At 40.6% G+C, this 21,967-nt stretch overlaps 2 protein-coding genes across 3 annotated transcripts; both read right to left on the reverse strand.

Moving 5' to 3' along the window:
* Window positions 1-696: 696 nt before the first annotated feature.
* LOC105448764 (cytochrome c-type heme lyase) lies at window positions 697-3,999 on the reverse strand. 2 transcript variants are annotated; one of them, XM_011687508.1, is made up of 5 exons: window positions 3,732-3,852; window positions 3,541-3,656; window positions 3,135-3,373; window positions 2,646-3,004; window positions 697-2,544 (listed from the first exon to the last, which is right to left on the reverse strand). In XM_011687508.1, the coding sequence occupies exons 3-5, from the start codon at window positions 3,354-3,356 to the stop codon at window positions 2,307-2,309; spliced, it is 819 nt and encodes a 272-aa protein (XP_011685810.1). In that variant the 5' UTR covers window positions 3,357-3,373; window positions 3,541-3,656; window positions 3,732-3,852; the 3' UTR covers window positions 697-2,306. The 2 variants fall into 2 exon arrangements, with proteins under 2 accessions (XP_011685810.1, XP_011685809.1); XM_011687507.1 differs by lacking the exons at window positions 3,541-3,656; window positions 3,732-3,852 and adding an exon at window positions 3,864-3,999.
* Window positions 4,000-5,716: 1,717 nt separating this feature from the next.
* On the reverse strand, window positions 5,717-10,399 carry LOC105448765 (homeobox protein 2). The gene is made up of 4 exons (XM_011687509.1): window positions 10,193-10,399; window positions 9,160-9,346; window positions 7,470-8,960; window positions 5,717-7,113 (listed from the first exon to the last, which is right to left on the reverse strand). The coding sequence occupies exons 1-4, from the start codon at window positions 10,227-10,229 to the stop codon at window positions 6,795-6,797; spliced, it is 2,034 nt and encodes a 677-aa protein (XP_011685811.1). The 5' UTR covers window positions 10,230-10,399; the 3' UTR covers window positions 5,717-6,794.
* Window positions 10,400-21,967: the final 11,568 nt, after the last annotated feature.

Below are 21,967 nucleotides of genomic sequence, written 5' to 3' on the forward strand. Positions count from 1 at the left end.
ATATATATATATATATATATATAAATGTGCCTCTATAATTTATTATCATCAATATATCTCAGTCGCTTCCCATGCACATTAATCAATATTTTTGTGCAGTAAATCAGTGTTTTTATTTCTTAAACGAAGGTGCTCAGATAGAAGCAAGACACGCTGTATATGTGCATGTGGTCCAATGACATTTAATGTTTAGGTCTCTCTGTTACTTGATATTTTATATTATAAATGGAATATTTTACTATATCATTATGGCTTCTATTACATTGCTGCTTATTAATAAAATATTAATATACATTTACTGCTTATTAATAAAATATTAACATGTGAAAGAAACGGGAAAAAAACATGACGGTATTGTTTGTCTCTTTATTCTAATTAACGCTATTTCTTTGTTATAATTAATGCTATTCATTTTTCTGTAAATCATCTAATGTGCCAACAGTGTATATGACATTCTATTTACCCAGTCGAGAGCAGAGAGAGGTGAAATTTAATATAATATCTAATATTAGACTATTATCTAATATTAGATGTGTTATATTTAACGAATTCTAAGTGTTAAATAATAAGATTAATAGTGTTCAAGAGAATGTTACTACGTAAAATTACGAATGTTGGTACGTCTGTAGCAGCTGCCATTTATGTATTAAATTGAGAATCGAACGTTTCGTTATAGAATGATAATTATAATTAAAGTTATATTATAGTTAGAATTATAATTATAATTTATGCATATATTAGTGTGATGTATCTATCAGCATTAATGTATGCATATATGCAACTATAGGAATACATAGAGTAACACCAATTTTGGCTTATATATAATCTATTGATTATAAATTTTTATAAGTATATAAAATATATATTCATTTTTCTTTTTAAGTATTGAATATTTTACTTGGAAAGATGTTTGTCCAATAATTTACACCAATGTCAGTGAAGAATATAGCTCCCATTAACTGCCATTAATATATGTACATATATGAACATTTGTAAAAATAAAATTATTTTTAATGACCAACGATTAATGTTACATGTATTCTTACTTAGAAAATGAAGTACAATTTTGATTCAATGCTGCCGAATATACTTATATTCCAAATTATATGTATCACATATTATTATATTTAAAGTTTATATTTTTGGTCTAACAGTACCCTTGTAATTGCCTGTTGAGCTTCAACAATATCTGAACTTTCCTACAATTAATAATCGTCAATCCATTTGGACGAAGTTATGTAACTTTAGTTATAAGATGTACAAAGTTACTAAACATTCTGCTGTACAACTGTAAATGTTATAAATGGAGCTAAATATTGTAAATGAAAAGATAAATATTATAAATAGAAAGATAAATGTTATAAATGGAAAGATAAATGGAGCTATATATATTGACAATAAAATAATACAATGTATAAAAGTGAATATTTGTCAAATTATTTATCTCCTAATTTAAGCCGTGCAATTAAGTAATTCGTAAAAGTAGCGATAATACGAATGCTTTAATACTTTTTGATCAATTTATTCTAATTTTTTATTAAATGAAGTTTGAAGTCCATTAATAAGTGCAAGTCTTATAATAAATTTTCCTCGCTTTATGATAAGGAAAAAAGCAGTAATGATTAAAAATAAATAAATAAAACAATTATGATATAAAATTAGAGGTACATACTCATGAAAGATTAACATATCATCTACAAGATAAATATAAATAAATACAATTTTTTTATCTAGGGTCTTTGAATACTTATTGTTAGCCTTAAGATTAAAATAGAGAGTATTCGATGTATATTGGCAATAAGTTCCTAAATGTCGCAATATTAACAAAATAACTTACAATCGTAAAATTAAGTATTTAAGAATGTTTTTTATATATAAATCAGATTGATGTTATAATACATAATTTAAGTACAATTCTATGATTCAGAACAAATTCGCCATTAAATTATTTTCAATCACTACTCGACACTACAGATAAATTATAATCGATTTATGTATAATGGACGAAAAAGATATGTGCACACGTATGTATGTTTGTAAGATATATATAAAATTTATTATCATGAATATCACGAATGCTTTTTTAAATTCCCTTTAATAATTGCTGTTATTTTGCTAACTAAATATCATAAACTTGTATTTACGATACTTATGTATACGACTAGTATATACACAAGTTGTATGTATAACGCGATCTGTCTCGCCACATAAAACAAGCGTTATGTCGCGCGATCATTAAGGCATATTAATTGTTAATTCAGTGAAAGTTCCTCGGGTTAGCGTTATCTCATACTGGCACCTAAGAGCTAATGCACCGTGGCAGTGGACACTGGTTCGTCGTTGGACTGGTATCGCCAACGCCACCACGCCACTTTCATCCGATCCCAGATGTTGTCCCACGAGTCCATCGCAGGTCTCACGTCGAGCAGCGCGAACGTGTACTTGTCGTTGACCTTCCCGCCGTCGTAGTAATCGATAACGTATCTCACGTTCTTACCGCAGCGATCTACGATCCAATCGTGCCGGTCGAATGGCAGTTCGTACCTGAAAGCGCGACATTATTGACGTAGCGCAATGAAGACTCGTGTGACGAGTTAAAAAAATTTTTAACTCATCGGCATCAGGATTACAAGAAAGCAACGCACCCCATCCAATGGCGAATGCGCGCGCGCGGGGAGTACTTGGTCGCTTTCCCGCCGAAGCTGCGCAGCTTGGGATTGCCGCACTCTCGCGCGTGAAGGGCCTCCCACTTGAGAACCTCCAGCCAGGCCTGCTCGTTATTGGCATTGTGAATTTTGATTATGTCGTCCATGTCCTTCTGGGAGATGTCGTCGTTTTTCCACCGCCATCCCTTCCGCAGCATGGCATTCCAGAACATCTGTTGAGAGGGATATATCCAGAATTCTCCCTCCTGCCCGATCGCTTTAGGTATCGTCGACACCTGCCTGTCGGTCGGCAAAGGGAACGGCTGGTCTGGAGCAGGCTGCTGATTCGCCGGTGGCATCTAAAATCATGTCCATCCATATAATATACTAATAAAGAGGACTAAAATTTTATGAGACCCTAACAGATACATCACATAATATTCATAATGTATTCATGGACAGACGAAAGAAGTCTGGCGCGTGTCTTACCATATTTAGAGGATTTATTTCACTTTCGTCCATTTTATCTATCGGACACTCGCTGGTGTAGCTTATAGTGTTAAATTGACCCGATTTGTGCATGGGACATTCCGCTGGCGGTTCGACCTGTCTCTCCTTCGTCCCGTGAGACTCTAGCTTGGCGACTTGTTGAGACAGCGATGCTATCACGTCGGCCGCTGATACAGACGCCGCGGTAAGAGCGTTGCCCATGACTGTCCTTCCTTGCCCTGTTTTGAAAAAAAAAAAAAAAGAAGAGATACAGAGGTCTTCGTAAAAATGCATGGAGAGAAGAGGTCGTAGAGCGCGACGTGAATGACCAACGATAACGATAGACAGGAGGTAAACTGATCAAGGAATAATCGAATCGAAGCTGTTCGAATATCCGCGAAATAACCTCAAAACCGAGGGAGATTATGCAACAGCCTGAATTCTCCGTTGTCGAAACGGAACGTCGAGGTATTCGGGCAAGGAACGCAGCCACGAGGTGTCGCGAGGTATCCTTTGCGATTTCTGCCGGAATTATTAAAAGTTTTCAGTGATCGTTTCCCTCTTTCTTGAGGACTTGTTACACCGCGAGATCCTAACCTCCTCGCCCCTCCAGCCCCTCGACGCCTTTATTTCGCACATGCAGTCTCGTCGAGATTATTATGTAATTTCGTGGCAGAAATGTGAATGAAGAAATTACGCGCGAGTAGCACAGAGGAGGAGTTGAAATACCTGAATTTCTCGAACCCAAAGTAAACCGCGAACGAGCAATGCGCGAGCACGTAATTGACGGTGTGACAGAACAGCAGACGGTTTCGCTCGCGACGGTTTCACGGCGAGCCGTGAGAGGTTAGGTGACGCGCCGTGACGTCACGCTTCGATACCTCGATTCTCGCGGCACCTCGAGAATCGAGGTATCGAGAATCGCGTGACGTCGTCGTGCGCCAGCCGCCATGTTGGCTCCGTCATTTCCGGCATTGCCTTCGACGCTGCGGGACGTCGCGTCGCCGCGACGCGTAAGTAATATTCGAATCTCGCGTTCGATCTTTCGCGATCTTTGTATCCCAAAGCGTATCTCGCGCGAGGATTTTCTATCAGTTGTCTGTTTTTGTTGTAGATTGTCGAATTTAACGCTACGCAGAGAGGCAGCCTGCAAGTCGCGGATCGTCGCGGCGCTCACGCGGTTGCGATCTCGGGATCGCGGTTCGCTATAATTGCGTAGATCGCGATCGAGCTCGTCGCGGAGACGATCGGTGAGTATTTTCTCGTCGCCCGCGCGTACCTCGAGCTCCTTTTCCGGTCGAAGTATATCATGCGCGACGAGCGTGTAATCGTTATATCAGATACGCGTATATGTACATTTCGCCGTTCTGCAATAAGAGCTAGAATCGCTGCAGCATGATCGAGTGCACGCGTCTTTTCGCGATATTCGCGAATGCATGAAGCGAAACCCGCTATTTTCGTCGACACTTCGCGTATCGACGAGACATTGATGGAAAACCATAACAGATTCATATTGAATTGATTTTTTATTTGAATTTTTTGTATTTTCGTCTCTCCGCGAGTTTTTCTCTGCGATTGCATGCAAACGTTATTTCGAGCGTAAAAAATGCCAAGGAATGGACTCGGTCATTTTTCTAATTGCATACGTCGCGTACGTCGAACACCACGCATCGAGACGGCTTGCTTTGAAGCGTCCGAAATTCACGCGTATTGGCAGTTACCGACATGATCGACGCGACGCGACGCGACGCGCGACGCGATGGTAACTCGTCATTTTTTATGCGTTTTTCGTTTATATTATTTCTCGTCCGAAATACTCCACGCACGTGCGATCTAACTCGAAAAGTGTTGAATTCACAGACGAATCGACGTGGATGATGGATCTATGGATAAATCAACGCCGATGACCGAACCTGCTGACCGACCGACGCTGCCTGATGCTACAGGAACGAAAGATCACCGTGTTATGAAGCATAAGGTAATAAAGATATTAATTGTTTTTTTTTTGGTGATTGGTGGAATTAATTAATCGCTCCTCACGTTAAGTTAAAAATGTCCGTGAAAGATTTTGACACGAAAAAATGTGTCGGACTACTGATTATGATATATTAATCGTATATTAATTATAAAACTATGTGAATGGGCGACTATTTTATCAACCAAACTCCATGCGATCGTAGTATTGCGCATCCGATACACGTATATAGATCTTAAACTGTATATTATAGTTGATAATATGAACAGGCGATAGTTTTGTCAAGTTGGGTTCGTGCGATCGTAGTACACTCGTATTCTCGTAATCTGATTGAGCGAACGTTTTAATTGGAATGCATGATAGAAATTAATGATAATCATCACGAATACTTTCCGAAATATCGAAATCTATTCGAAAACACTAATCAAAATTTATCCGAAAACGTTATAAATAAGATGCTGAAATTGCTGTAATAAAAAATTATTTCAGCATTGAAATTAATGCTTTATAAACGATATTTTCGCAAACGAATTCACGTGCACAGATTGAAGTTCAATTTTTTGTAGGAAATAGGAGAAAAAAATGCAAAAGTACCGTTAAGAAAGGATGAAATAATAAACCATGGTGTTTAATGCTTTTCTTAATTAAAATAGTTATAGTGTATATACACTCACAATCAGTACTTCGGGGGCAGAGGGAGACGCAGATAATTAAACAATCTTAAATCATTTCACATTAACACATTTCGTGCGAGCTGTTGTTGACATGCGCGCACAAAATATGTGAGAAATTTAACAATTCGACAAACTCAACTTCGTTACTACAGTTACCAATACATAGTAAGCGTTATTCATAATCGGTTAACCACGACACTTTCTTTGACGCGACGGAATAAAAGGGGAAAGATTAATATCGGAACATTTCGAAATCTTTTGCGCTTGTTCAAAATTTCTTAACGTTCGTATAATATATCGATAATATCGTTGACGCTCAATGCTGCGCGGATCAAGCATCGTAAAATATGTATAAACAATTAGCCTAGAATACTGAACTACAAAATTATTATATTGTTAATAACGGCGGACGAGCCGTAAAATCTCGATTGAACATATATACGCATTTTTAAGTGGATCAATATCGATCTCGATAATTCGTTTTTTTTCTCTCTCTCTTTCTCTCTCAAAATCGGTATTCAATATTTATACGCTTTCCCGCTTTGCGCCTCTTTGTGCGAGTACTCAATCGAAGACCGATTTTGACGATGACTGGCCACTAAATAAACAATAATTCACACGGAATTTCTCCTATCGATCAGTGATGTAAAAGGCACTTTTATTTTCAGTATCTAGATGTAGATACTTCAAAAGTACACGTAATTTCAGCTAATTGAAAGCTTTATTCTCATATAATTTTGCTTATGTTCGATTATATTGTACCGTTGAATATGGAAATGTGTTTTAAAAAATTTACCTCGCGAGTAAATAATTAAAATAACGAACTTCTTCTACGAATACAGCCGTTTTCGTTGGAAAAGATATATCCAGGTACAAGCATGTAGGTATTAAAAAAAACCATACCTACACCTGAATAACTACAAGGAGATACTTGCTCCTCAATACTTTACATCACTGGTATCGATGAAGTATCGAGAGATTCGACGCGATACGAGACGTAACGAGACTGTTTTAATTCCTCGCGATCTTCGTGGACTCTTTATTACTGGTGACATGCTCCAGGTCGACCCCGTCGTATTCCAGGCCGCCCGTGCTATCGTAATACGCGTAATCGTAGTCGTTCTTCTTGCCCGATTTCGGTCGCGCGGTCGTGCTGCTGCCGCTACCGCCGTTGCTGCTGCTGCTAGGTAATCTGGTCGTCGACGTGAACGGTCTCGCGGATCCACTGACGTAGGTGGCTCCACGTGGCGTCGTCGTCGGTTGAACGGTCCTCTGAGCGTTGGAGTTAAAAGTATTCGGGTTATATGTGGTAGCGCTAGAAGCTGACCGTCTGCAATAAAGAAGAAGAACATTGCGATTAATTCTTTTTTTTTCTCTCTTATATGACATTAAAGTCTTCGTAAAATTATTTTACGAAGATGGAAAAATTTAATCGAAAGTACAGGAAATATAAATGGTGAAAGATAAATATCATAGGCTCTCGAGTATGCTACTTGTATTTTCGATAAATTATCTTCTTTCTTTAAGTAATATGTGTAATAATATATATAATATATAATTTAATTTTTAATTGATAATATTTTAACACTTATAAACTTCGTTCACGCGAATTAAGGCTGAATACGGATTTAAGCGATTCTTTGGAATAAATCTAAATTCGATGACTATTACAAGTCGGAAGTTTACCTCGGCACCGGCGTGGTGGTCCTCGGCGACTCGGCGAGATGGTTGATGCTCGCGGGACTGAAACCGATACCCTGCACGGAAGATCTCGCGAGATTGTAGCTACCCGTGCTCGTTTCGATGTAGTACGACTTGCCGCTGCTCGCGTTGTCGTAATTGTTATACTGAGTCGCCTTCTTGGGCGTTTTCGTGCTATCGTAGTACTGCGTGGATGGCTTGATCGCTTGACTCGTCTTGTCGTTATAGTATTGGCCGTTGTCGTTGCTCCTCAAGGTCTGCGCGACATTATTTTCCGCGTTCACGTATTTTTTCGTTGCCGGGCTGTAAGTCGTGGGCGCGTAACTGTTGCTCGCAAAATTGTTGGCGTAATATTTCGCGGTGGTCTGTGGAACGTCCTGAGTAGTGGACGTGGCTGATCTGTACTGACCGTTGTTGTTGGTGTTGTAATTATGGTTATTGTAATTATTATTGTTGTTGTTGTAATTAGTGTTATAAACCGTAGGCGCGGACGTGGTGGACGACTGGTAGGCGACTGGCGTGCTGCTGCTTCGCTGGATGTTGTTGTAGCTCCTCTGCTGGTAATTGGTGTAATCGCTGGTCTGATAATTGGTGCTCGGCTGAACGGTGGTGGACTGCGCGAATTGATAAGTCTGATAGCTGGTCTTCGGGCTGTAGGTGCTCGGCCTCAGCGTTGTGGATTGAGCGGAACTGCCGGTGTTCTGTTGATTGTAGTTTGCCGATTGTTGATTGTAGAGATTGTTGTACAGGTTCGTGTTGTGGACGTTGTTCGAAGTTGTCCTGGCGGTCGTGCTGGGTGACTGATAATTACTGTACGTATCCTGGTACGTCGTGGTAGGTCGATACGTGGACGACGGCGGCGGCGCGTTGTACTTTTGCGTGTTCTGGTTCCTGCTGTGGATCTCTTGAGGCCGCGCGGTCGTCGACGTGACGTGCGTCGTGGAACGTTGATTATACGCGTTGCCGTTGTAATAATTGCCGTTGTAGGTGTTCTGACTGGCCGGTGCCGACGTGGTAGACGTTGGCGAATTATAGTTGCTGCTACCGTTGCCGGTGTACGGCTGCTTCCTGCTGACCTTCCTGACGCCGCTCTTCTTCTTGGTATCCTGCTCCTCCTTGTACGACTTCTCGTTGTCGTAGTCGTCCTCCTTGTTGTTTCGATTGTAGAAATTGCCGCTACTGCTGCTTCGCAGTACTTCGCGATTGTTGTTGTAATTGTTGGACGAGGACACGCGGTTCACCGTGTTCGCGGAGGATCGAACAGCGTCGCTGGTCTCGCTGCGCTGAAGATGATCCTGCGGCTCGGCGTCGGTACGCAGGTTGTCGTAATGCACGGACTCCAGTCCGGAACCGATTCTGTACAGGTCAAAGTTGTCGCTGGCGTAGTAGAGAGTCGCGGCCTCGCAGTCCACGTCGTACCAGTCCGCGCAGGTTTGACTCTCCTGATCGAAGGCGGTATCGTTGGGACAAAGGAACCTATTAAGTAAAAAAAATAATTAAATCATTTCGCGAACTCTTAGATTAATTCTAAACCTCGTAATTTTTAACACTTTATTTGAAGTGTTTTTTTTTCTTCAATACGCGTGACGCATGAATGTCTGCTTACTCTTGATGACGAAAGATTGATATAAAAGATGAGAATTTATCCTTATCAAGACCGAAATGTAGCGCTTACTTGTAATCCTGAACAGTGCCAGCCACAGAGACGCAGACATGGAACACTTGGCAGTCGGTCTCAGGGTCCGCGTAATAGCTACCGACAATCTTGTTGCGACAGGAGAACGAGGTTTCCGGCATGAATTGCTGGGAATATCTCGGTGGTGGTCGTTGAAGGCCTAATACGCAACCCCATAATATTCCCACTGAAATACAAAACTCAGAATTTTACGGAACTGTTCGTATAATCAACATTGAACAATTAAAAAAATATATTAAAAAAGAAAAAAAAAGTACAAAAACGGTTTATAATTCATCGCGGACACCTTTATTTATTAATATTTTATTACTTATATTTCCAAATACTTATTAATATAATTAATTGCACATAAGAAATTAAAACAGCCGAATACAGTAACGGGTCATGTTCTCGTATCGATACCTTTCCATTTATCGCGAGTTGTAACTTTTTTTATTTTTTTTTTATTCTAAAAGTTATTCTCGTAAAATCTGTCATAAAAAATTCTTTATTATTGTATAATTTTGCAAATTCTCAACCTCATCGATCAATTCGTTGATATTCGTATTGCGAATGCACAACCGCGCGCTTAAAGATTCGAATAGTGAACGCGTTTTCTTGCGAATCATGAAGATAAGTAGCGATAATCCTGATGGATGTCGATGCACTTTTCTACTTGAGGGTACATCTACATAAAAAGTGAATATTCACTGTCGTATTTATAAAGATTATTTTGATTGAAAATATTGCTGATTTCTATGAGCGAAATTTTAAATAAGAAATTATTTAAATTATCAATTAAATAGAATTCTTTGAGATGTGTGTGCTAATTTTTAAATAGATAGACTACCAGAATGATAATAAATCACAATTTGATCCTTAAAAATCCTTTGAGAGATATGCTAATTTTTAAATAGACAGACTACCAAAATGGTATAGTAAATCACAAATCGATCAAAGACTTTTAATTATATAGCGATTCCCATATTCCACTTCGGCGATCGGACTCCACTCTCGTATTAATTACACGTACCCGCGATTAGGACGAGATAACGCCTCGCGGACTCCATATTTTTTCGTCGAGTCCTCTGGATTACTATCTCCTCTCCGGATTCACCCTCGGCGCTTCTCGCTACTCTTAGCTCGCACTCCTACGCGTTACCTGCGCGATCGGACTCGCGGACGCGACTGCAGCAGCGTGGAGAACGTTTGCACCCGAGAAGAGAAGAGGCCCCGATCTCCGCGCGCGCGGAGAAGATGTGCCTTCTGGGAGGATGGGGCTCCGCCGGGCGTTCGAGCTGACGAGGTAGGGGTCCCGGCCGGGGCCCCGTCGCGTTTCGCGAAGAAGAGAACGGTGCTGCTGCACAGGGGGGTCCGCCGCGGGGACGTAACGTCTCTCTCGTTACGTCACTTACGGCAACCGCGGGCTCGTTCTCGCCGAGCAGCCAACGGCGACGATGGCACGTATTATACGTGGGTATATGCACATACCGTGCGCGCGGGACTCCCGTGTAACTTACTCGTTTTTACTACCACCGCGTACATACCTAGTTGTAGGCGGCCCGATGGAAGGTGTCGGAGAAACCGCGCGCGGCGCGGGAAAGCGGGAGACATTATCGTCTCTTGGAGGAGAACCTCTCCCGCGCGCGCGCGCGCGCGCGCGCGATGCATAATAATAACGCGTAGGTGCCCCCCCTGCTATTGTGTCGCCTGTTCATCGCGCGCGGAAGAAGCTGCCCCGGCGAAAAACTGCAGCGGTTCTGTATAACTCGAGAGATTCTGTTCCCCTTTGGAAAATCGAGTCAAGGATAAGGCATAGAAGGCGGATCGGCAAGCATCACGCGCGCGCGCGCGGCTATCATTAAATTCAACGTTTCACGTCGATTCTTGTTTATACGATTACTTGGAAATACCGTTAAAAGAGAGATACAGTAGCGTGTGAGATAATCGTCCGTGACACCCGTTTTAACGACATCGAATTTTTCTGTTCGACTTCGCCCGTTGACGCAACTGCTTTCGTAGATGATGAGTTTTCGTATCGCGTTGTATATATGTAGATGGAAGAAAGTTTTGCATTGAATCACGTGTGGAGGGTGTGGCGATAGACAACATCATCGCGTGCGCCTTCAATAGAGATGAAAGAAAGAAGCCGATGTGCCCGTCAGCGACAATTATTCTAATGGAACGTCAAAGTAGTCATATTTTGTGTGAAAGGATATTCGCATTGCGCCACCGTACGGACACAGTTTCCATCTATCATTTATTCACACGCTCAATTTGTGTTTTTACAACTTTAGCCTGTTTAGACAATCTACGTATTTCAACATATTTTATATACGTGTATTCTGAGTATTTTATTTATTCTATTTGTTAGTTTTTATATTTATATTACACGGCACAAAATTACAAATGGAAATTACAAATTACATTCTGAATTAAATCGTCTAAAGATGGCTTTCAAGAAATAAATCTTGAAGTAAATACTTTCCTCACGTTTTCAAAAAAGCAAATTAAATTGTTATTAAGGCGTGTCCTCTTAATTTTTTTTATGTTGATCTACGTATGGAAAATTAGACTTATTCCATATTTTTACAGCTATATTTTTTATTTGCAAGTTAAAATATTCAGCAAATCTAAATAATTTAATTTTATATAATAGAAGATTTTTTTCTTCTTCCTTTTATTTTCTTACGAATAAAATAAAAAAAAAGTGAATATTTTGCATCTGCGCGCCTTCCGTTTCTCTTTCGATAGGAACGCTCCTCGAACGTCTCGTCTGTTAGCGCAAGTTCGGCGTGACCGGTCGTTTGATGGCCTTTGCCGGCGCGCGATCGCGACTCATTGCGCTCGTCGGAGGGTGCATCGAAGGAGTGCTCGGTTGCATTCCAGCAGTAATCCGAGGAATTACGGCGGACGGAACAGCGTGCCGAGCGTCTTCTCGTTAGAACGTTCGAATCGCCGCCGTCCATGGAGCCTCGCGGCCTCGCGGGTCATTCTGTTATTCGGGAGGGGGAGGACCGCATTCTAAGGATGTTAGATACTTGAAATAGCTGAGCGCGAAATTTGCGCCGGATAATTGCACGGGAATTGCACGGACTGAGAGAATTCTTCAGCGGCATTTAGATACCTTTGTCGAAACTCGGGGAAACTTCTCCGAGTTTATAAATCTCGGAACTTCAAAGTTAAACTTTCTCACACAGGTTTCTCTGATATTAGGTGCATAATCCCGAAACGTTAGCGACTAATTAGTATGGACGCGTCTCGCGCGCGGGTAGAAATCGTCGAAATTCGCGATCCGAGAGGTTTCATTTGCAAATGGAATTGTAGCGGTCCCGATCCTTCAATGCGATAAGGCTCACTTCCGCAGGTTGGAGCTATAAGGTAGATAGAACATGCAAAGGACTTGTCTACGAGGCAAAAGAATCACGTGGCCCGATTCACTTGCCGCCGTCGCACGAAGATCGAGGTCGTACCTCGACAATTGAAATTTCGCAATTTAGCCTGTCTTGCATCCCGCAGCGCGCCGTCGGTGCAATGCAATGTGTGTGTGTGTGTGTGTGTGTGTGTGTGTATGTGTGTGTGTGTGAGAGAGAGATAGACAGAGAGAAAGATAGAAGCAAAAAAACCCACGATATAGCTTTAGAATTAAAATCTAAAGAACATCGCGCAAAATCATCCTCGCTCTCGCTGCATTTGCGGCCATGAAATTTGTATCTCACGCGATGAATGTCTACCTAGCTTTCGAACATTAATTTTAATATATCCAATTTCGGGGCCTTTCAGTAAACATAAAATTTAAACATGCATATATTTAAATTTTTTTACTCGCTGGTGTAAACACCATTTATCTTGATTTATATACATATTCATACAAAGCAGTGATCTAATGATTTTCGTATAGCAATGTAGATAAGTTGACTTTAAATGTCTCTTGATAATAACATTCATCGAAAAACGCTGTATGTGTATATAAACGTGTGACGAGCAAATTCGCTGGAATGTTTTACGAACATGTAGCTTCCTGTAGAATCCATCATCAGGATTCAAACTCGTTTTATTCTGTTTCTCGTCGATTTACGTGATATCTATTAGTCATTAGAGGCCCGTTTCGACATCGACCCATGTACGTATACGTGGCCTCGTAACGGGGCAATTAACGAATCGGGCATTATATTTTTCAATCGACTGTCCGTCCGTTTCTATTACGCGCGCCACGATGAGCTCCACGCCGCGAGGAATCTTCTCAGCCTTGGAGGGCGAAAGTTGTCTTCGGTTCGCTCGTAGATGGAACGATATTTGCACCTACAGAGAGGCGATTCTCGTCGTCGTACGATAGTGGGCGTAAAAGAACTTCCATTCGGTGTTATTCTACGGCCGCTTGTTTGTGGCGAGCGCGATCGTGTGCGAGATTTCGCGTTCGATAAAAACGAATGATAGGGAAGGGTCCTTTAGAGTCGCAGGTGACGATACACGACGATAATAACGGTGACGTCTGGACGTCACCAATTACGGTCTTTATCCTCTCGCGAATCGTTTCTCACTTCATTTTACATTATACGTCGCATTAAGAGGCCAACCTGTGAGAACTGAAATAAGCGACTTTTAAAAACTCGATGCAGCGTTCTGAAAATTCGAGAAATTTGATCGCGGTGAGAACAAGATATTTTTTAATTTAACATTTAAAATATCAGAATACTAAGGTTCGCCTTGAGAAAATGTAAATCTTAATAATTCATTTATAATAGGTATATAAAGCAAGATCTATGATTTTGTTGTAAGTAGGTATATAGGTATCATTTGAGAGAAAAAGTTTTACATATAATTTACCGAATCTTTTTTAACATTTGTTGAATCTTTGCATAATGGGATATATCCACTAATTCCGTGTTTATTGTAAATGCGTGGGATACACTCCTTGAGAGAAATCGTTCATAAAGTTCTTCCGTTTTAGAAATTCATTCCAGAAATAATCTCGCACGTATCAGACATTAGTCAAGATTTTTGTGAGATTCAATTATTAACTAATTCTGACTCGAAATTTTACATCAATTTACCTCGAATCTCCCCGCGTATGCTTCGTTCTCTCGGCAAGCAGTAACCCGCAAGGAGCCTGTGCCCTAGGCTACCGCGTGACGTGATATTTGCTTCCCGGAGTAATCTTACACGTAGGAGTCATTAGTCTCGCCGCTAAGGAACATAAATTCTCCCTCATTAAGTACATGTAGAATAATTTCCCGAGTCCGTGGCAATTAGGAAAACCTACTGGACGGATCCCCTTATCGTCTTCACTCGCGCGATCTTCTCTCGCGAGTTTCCGTTGATAATTAAGTATATTAAACTTTGCGTCTCTCGTTCTCTCTCTCTCTCTCTCTCTCTCTCTCTTTTCTAACTTCTAACTACCATTTAAATGCCAGACTTACCGATATTGTATCATTGGTTGAATTTCAAAGAGCATGACAATTCCTGCGGCAGACTGCCGGCATGCTCGCGGAGAAAGCGCGGAAGGTCAAAGGTTCCAGTGAACTATTTTTTCCGCGGCGCGGCATCGTTGGCCTGGTACTTTCGCGAAGTACGGATGCGCAGCATCCGATTATCTTGATTATAATCGAACATCCTTGGAAACAATTTTATTTCATCTCATCCGCTTTCTCCGAAGTTGTTATAGAATTGTTTAAAGTAAAAATGTACATTTTTCGAAAAACAACATGGGTTTTTATTTGATCAATCTTTGTCCTGAGGAAACGTTATCTCTTTCAAGCAACGCTGGTCCATTCATTAGTTCGTGCCGTGTCGAAAAATTCTACTCAGGACATAGGGATTTTTCAGACACGATTGTTGCGATTCTCGATACCTTTCTCCTCTAAAAATACATTACGTTGCGCAAACAGACACGCGTTTCCGTTCGCGCTCGACTCTATAACTCTCGTGTTTCACGATTGTCGACCGGCACTGCGAACAAGGAGTTAGGTATCCGCCGCAAGGATTTCTTACTTAAGCGGATGCAAAAAGGTGCTAAGCGTATGCGAATACATCTGACTTCCGTCAGGCGCACACGATACGTGTGCATGCGATCCGGCGTGCGGATCTTCCGCGCCGGGTTAGCCTTGAGATACGGCCAATAACCAAGTTCCCCGTTTTTCCAAACTGCCGGCCGCCTCCCCGCTCTTTGCCTCCCCCTCCCCGCCCCCCCTCTGTCACGCACTCCGATTCCAGATAGTGAAAGTGTAGAGATTTTTGTCAGGAACGTCCTCCACCTCTCATATAACGCGCGTGCGTTTCACGAGCGCATTTACCGAGGATATCCCCCGTGAAGTTTACACCTTTTCAGCGCGTTTGACGAGAAAATGAAAAGTGTAACGCAAACGAGATTGCTTAATCCAGAAGATTTAAACGAAAATAAAAAATTTTTGACTTTCTATTTGATTAAAAATTAATTATATTAATTACAATAATTAAAATTAATTATGCATGTCTAAATCTTCCTTTTAACAAATATTACACTTGAAGATAAATTAGGATGAAAATGGGACGTTAAGCAACAGATAACTGATAATATTCTTCTATAATTATCTTTCTATAATTATTTTAAACGCCATTTTTTCGAAAAGGCTTACAAAATATCGAAAGTGTGGAAATTTTTAATATAAGTATATAATAAATTATTGCGCATGGCATATTGTGATAACGGGGCACCGAAGAACGAAGTCGAACAAATCGATTCTTTACGATCATCCCGACCTGTGCCACCTGTTACGCAATACATGTTTATGTATGCAGCATCTTGATTCGAGAGAAAGTGAATGGAATTCAATTTAATAATTGTCGATGTTAATATTATAATTACGTAACATTATAGTTATTAATAATATTATTCACCGCATATACGTATATTATGCTTGATTGACGAATTAAATTATAATAATCTTCTTCACTTTACCTAGATAAATTTTTTTTTAAAGTTTTACAATTTCCTCGAAATCATCTAACTTCAGCTTGTTCTGATTTACTATGACCTATTGCGTAATCTTATTTTCACGATATCTCCGTCACACACTTTCATGCGTGCAGGCGTCGTTTTCGCGTTTTATACGAAAGACCGGTGTGAGATTAATAAACACGAATTTTCCAAATGTCATTCTTCAGCATTTGTTTTTGACGCCTTTGGCGTACAATGACCACCGGATTAGCCGGTTAGCGGAGTAATTCAGCCTCGCGGCGAAGCGGTACGAGGAGGAGGAGGAGGAGAGAGAGGGTGTCTGCTCATCTCTACCACGTGAGAAAGTGAAAGCAAAGGCCGTATAGCTTCGAAGACGAGATGAGGCACCGAGACCCGATCGTCCCGGCATTCGATCGTCCTGAAAATCACTCTCCTTCACAGCGATTCTCTTCGGCGGCCTCCTTACGGCTGATCCGTTCCTCCTCAAAACTAGCCGGTGCACGTGCATCTTCCGTCGAATGCAAATTTCACCTTGCTCGTGCATTTCAGAGTCTCGCAATAGAATGTAACATTTCAATATCACAATGGAATTAAAAATTCCATTGTGTTTTAATAGAATTAAATCATAGAATTAAATTATTGTGAAACGTTAATTTGTGTTATAATAGAATTAAAAATTCTATTTGTTATCTCTGATTAAAAAATTCTGTGTATTTCTTGTGTGTCACAAAGTTTAGAGATTCTGAATTGAATAGAAATTAATTATAAAGTAACATTCTATGGATTTGAATGCACGCTTATACATACATACACACACTCATATACCAGATAGTGTCATAGTCTTCTTTCTGACAGCGCAAAACATATTGTATAAGATACTATAAAAAAATTCATTATACAGACACGCTTCTCGCTCATTAATGCGATTGTCATCATACCGTCGCTAGCTCTCTCTTCGCCGGGGCGTATCTGACATCATCAATAATAAAATAAAAGTTCAAAATTTACACAACGCTACATCGTTGACAACAGTTCCGAAAATAAATTTCCATATTTAATTTTTATCTATAGTATGACCGAAAATTACATTACGTCTTCCTGTCCTTTATGTTCACGCAATTAAATATTAATTGAATTAAATATTAATAAATCGCAAGATAAGGCATTGTTTATGTCGTATATATCGCTACGAGAAGTAAGTAGCAAAGCAAACATAGCGTTTCGTTTCTCGTTGATTGTGATTGTGTGCATCGAGAACATCGCTCGACAACTGAACCGGAAAGCGGCGGCAATTAAAGCGATTAGTTTGCGATTGATACTTGAATCGGTTACAATTACTTTCTCGGTCTTAAACATGACCTCAATTAGGTCTATAAATTGGTAGATTTAACTACATATATCACACAACACACGCATTGCTTAAGGAATTAAAATATATGTCAGATACATCAAGACTTTGCGCAAACTCCATTAAAACAGTGATACGTGATTATGATACGGGGGATGATGACATATTTTACACGAGATGGCATCTTTTTTTAAATATAATTATCTAAGTTTTTTACTAACATAATTTATACGGATGTTTACGCGCGCAAAACTTAAAGGATGTTCACGAACGCGAATTATTTTGTATTTTCTCGTCGAGATCGAGAAATGTAGAGTGATCTTCGTATTACTGCTAATTAATTTAAATAATCTCTCTCTCTCTTTCTCTCTCTCTCTCTCTCCGCTCCGAGAGTACGGTGCACCGGTCGTTCCCGTGGGCGTAATTAACGTATTTGTGGCGAATTAAGCAGATACTCGAGATCTTAATTACACGGCGAAGAAGGGGCTGCCCGCGGTTATTGTGACATACTGTGCATACTCCGGCGCAACTCCGTGCGAAAAAGAAAATTATCCACTCATCACCGCGATACGCGCCTCTCACTTATATAACTCCCGTAGAATCCCGTTTGATAGTTCTGAAGTGACGACCGTATACCTCGTTTCCTACTCGCGCTCCTTTCCAACGTCTATATAAATTCCTGCGTGTACCCGCGCATACTTTCCGTAACGCGATTTTTTCCCAAGCCAGGCGCGTTTTGCCATTAACAATCATTAACAATCATGCCGATAAATATAAGAGTAATATTTCATATTACTCTTATTGGAAAGGCCATCTGCACAATTTACGTCTCTATATACGGAGGAAGGTGCATACGAGGCGGAATATGACTTATTCTTCGCGTTATATAGAGATACACATTAATTCTGCATACGTAACGCGCAATATGTTATATCCGGAAAGGAAATTCTATTCGCATATCATACCGTGACTCATTGCTTTTCCTTTGTCAATGCGCCTCTCTATTATAAAATTGACTCTCTCGCGCGGACATTCATCCTTTCACACAAATAATCTGCTCGCACAATTATCGATTCGGATTAGCCTTTTAAAGCTCTTCTTGTATATGAAGAGGGAAAAGTCTAAAGTAAGAGATCTCGAGTAAAAATAAAAGAAGCCCGAGTAAGATGAAAATCGACGAGATCCACTCAAGCTAATGTCATTACGAAATATGATTCATCTACTCCGATGTGATGACCTCTCTCTCTCTTTTTTTCATATACAGTTACGAAATCTTCCAATCAGTTTGCCGATTGGAAGTAATTAAATTGTCATTAGACCTCCGATCCTTTGATCCAGCGGAATTCGGCATTTCCTTTTCAGAACAGGAAACAATTAATTATTTTGTACAGCCGTCCACAGGCTACCGCGAGCTCGAAGACGATTTGTAATCGTAGGTCATGCCGATGCTACACATGAACCCTAAAGAGAAGACGGCATAACTTTCACTCACGACAGTGTCGCGGGCCTCATGCCCCGGGGCACATTGCTGCGAACACACCGACGATCTCGTCGGTACAGATTCGCGCGCGCGCACACAGACACACACACATACATACATTCGATGCCGGAATGTTGCATAAACGCACGCGCGTGAAGCCGCGGCTCTTACGTGCGTGATACGCGAACTCCCCCCCGCGCTCGTGAAACGTGGAAGTGCCGACCGATTATACAAGCGATTCCCACATGTGCCGAGCTATCTCTCCGAAAAGTTCAAGTCGAACGAGATCGAAATGACGGATTCTCACCGGCTTTTTGAAAACTGACTGAATCGAAAGGAAAGGAAAGTGGAGAGAAAAGGAGAGAAGGGCGGGAGTTAACGTAGAAAAAAAACGTGGGAATATAAAATTTGTAGGAAAATGAAAGGATTCAAATTAAAAATTTTGATGTCGTGGAATTCGCGACATAAGTGCAATATTTTTTTTTTTTTTGTACAGCTGCGAGCTTATAGTTAGGTAAGGAAAAGGAGGAAGGAGGAAAGAGGAAGAAGAGATTCTCCTCCGGCGTAATTGCAAGGAAATGCAGAGCTATACGCGCGTACTCATTAACGCGGAAAATGGCGCAAGCGTGCCCTTTTTAATTATTCACGTCTCACGTAAAATCCCATGCCGCGCCGCGCATCTGCGTGCACGTATGCACTGCAGGTGCATGCGCGCGCGCGCATGATGCATCTCTCAGGTAAAATCGTATCGCTCTTCCCCGGGCACGTACGTTCGCATGAATGCGAACGAGTCTTGCGAAAATCCGTCTTGCACAATTGCTCCCGATCGGACTGTTTCATCTGTTTAAGAGAATCGCCTCGTCTTCGATTTCCCTTCGCGGCCGAGGCTGACGCAGCTCGCGTCGTTCCGCTCAGGCATGGAAGATCGATTCTGTTTGCCTCTAAACGATTAAGCTTAAAGACCACAATAATCACGTGGGTAACATTAAATCGCGTAGCGCTTATTACTGTGATCGGATCTTGTAACGTAAATCGAAAGGGGATTTCTCGAGTCTCCTAAAAGTTACTTCGATCTTGAAGCGTATTATATACATATATATATTTTTTCTAAATAATTGGAGAATTATTGTATATAAATATATAAAACATATAAAATAATTTAGTAGTAGCATTAATGCTTCCGCAAGCTGAACAAAACGCCCATATATTCCCGAAAGCCGCGCGAAAGAACGGATTTTTCCGCTTTCGTAAAAGCCATTATAACGTCATTCGTGGGAATCAGTCCAGTCTGTGAACGTTACTAAACCCTATGGTCGATTTCTTCACTTCGCGATAATTTCGTTCGCTTAGACTGAGAGAAGGTGACTTAGCTCGTTCCATTATTTGATACGAGCCGATTTCCCTACTGTTATATATTGCAACATTCTGTTTGTAAAGAAAAAGTGATCTCGTCGACGATTTTCGCAGCGCGCTCGGCTTGTTCGCGCAAGGGGTTTGCTGAGTTCAAAAATTGTTAAGTATACAGAAGTACCACATATCGCGCGATGCAATATTGCACTTCTTATCGTCGTTGAAAAATCGACGCAGTAGGAGTAGATGAAACGTTAAACACACATATCCGTGTTTTTATTTCGTACAATTTAATAGTCATCATTGTAACGGGACAACGATGTGCATAAAGGCTTCTTTCAGGATGTCATAATCACTAGATTCGTGTTACGAATGTGTCGTTGCTGTCGTTGAATCTAGCACAAGGATATCTTGGCCAGTGAAACGAATCCTTGTCGTTTTATTTTTAAGTTATATTTTTTACTGTACTTTCACGATATATAATCTAATCGTAATAATAAACACATACACATTTTGTCTCCTTCGATATGAGAATTATATTTAAAGCTAAAAACTTTCGCAAAACATTTGCAATAATTGTAATACAGGTATTAATTAATAATTAATTGATCAAATTAGTTTTTTTTAATTAGCGTTAATCATTTGATTTCGTGAGGCTTTGCAGTTCTCAGCAATAAATAACTTTGCCGCACTCACACTTTTTCGCTTGTTATACGATTAGAAGTTTCCGTTATGCATTAAATCTTTCCCGCTAGATTACTATTGTACATGACACATTGTAGGCGTTTACACGCGCGTTTTCCTCGCTTATTAGCATCGATAAGCGAGTAACGGAATAATGCGAATAACATTAGATATCACTTAACTTTTCACATATTTCTCACTTTGAGATAATGATTATCTGTATAACGCGTTCGTGTTACACCCCCCAATGTTTTGCTATTAATTTTCTCCCTTTTCTCTTATTCCCGTTACCTGCACTCAACGAATGCCGCCTCTAATCGCAGGAGAGAATCACGAGGCGTAGTATGGTGTCTTTCCATTTTAGCTGACGCCTTTCGGAGGAGCGACGAGACACGAAAAATTTACATAGGATCTGCATGATATGATACTTTCTCCCGCGGGTTATCTGTACGAAACATCTTCACGTTACATCGTGCGTACGCCTCTTACGAACGCCTCTTGGCAGAGGCATGTCTCAATGGGGCCATCTTTTTTAATCATACGCTGTATCCTCTCTCACTGTGGTACCCTGACCCACAACTTGACACATTTACGTTTGTAAGCCGGTACTCTCGATTTTCGTAGATGAAATACAGATAATCTACTTATTTGATTCGATCTTATTAAGAAAAAAAAAAGAAAAGAGAAACATTATTGACATTTACTTTCGATTTTCAAGATACCGATGCAGGAAGCATCGAACTCTCGGGAAGAAAATTTTTAATTAATACAAAGGTTAATTGATGTACTGAAAGAGGCATACGCGATTGCCTATTTTTAATCACACGTTCGTATCTATTCCTACTTTTTTTAAATTGTGTGTGCAAAGGTCCCTTCGACTATCGAAATGTCTGATTTATTTTAGTCCATGTTCGGAGATTACGTATTTCAGGTGTCGATCACTTTCGATTTCCAAGATACCGATGTAGGAAGTCTATCGAACCCTATCTTCTATCGGGAAGAAAGTTTT

Source organism: Wasmannia auropunctata, unplaced genomic scaffold (assembly GCF_000956235.1).
Source record: "Wasmannia auropunctata unplaced genomic scaffold, wasmannia.A_1.0 LD336078.1, whole genome shotgun sequence".
Classification (NCBI taxonomy): domain Eukaryota; kingdom Metazoa; phylum Arthropoda; class Insecta; order Hymenoptera; family Formicidae; genus Wasmannia; species Wasmannia auropunctata.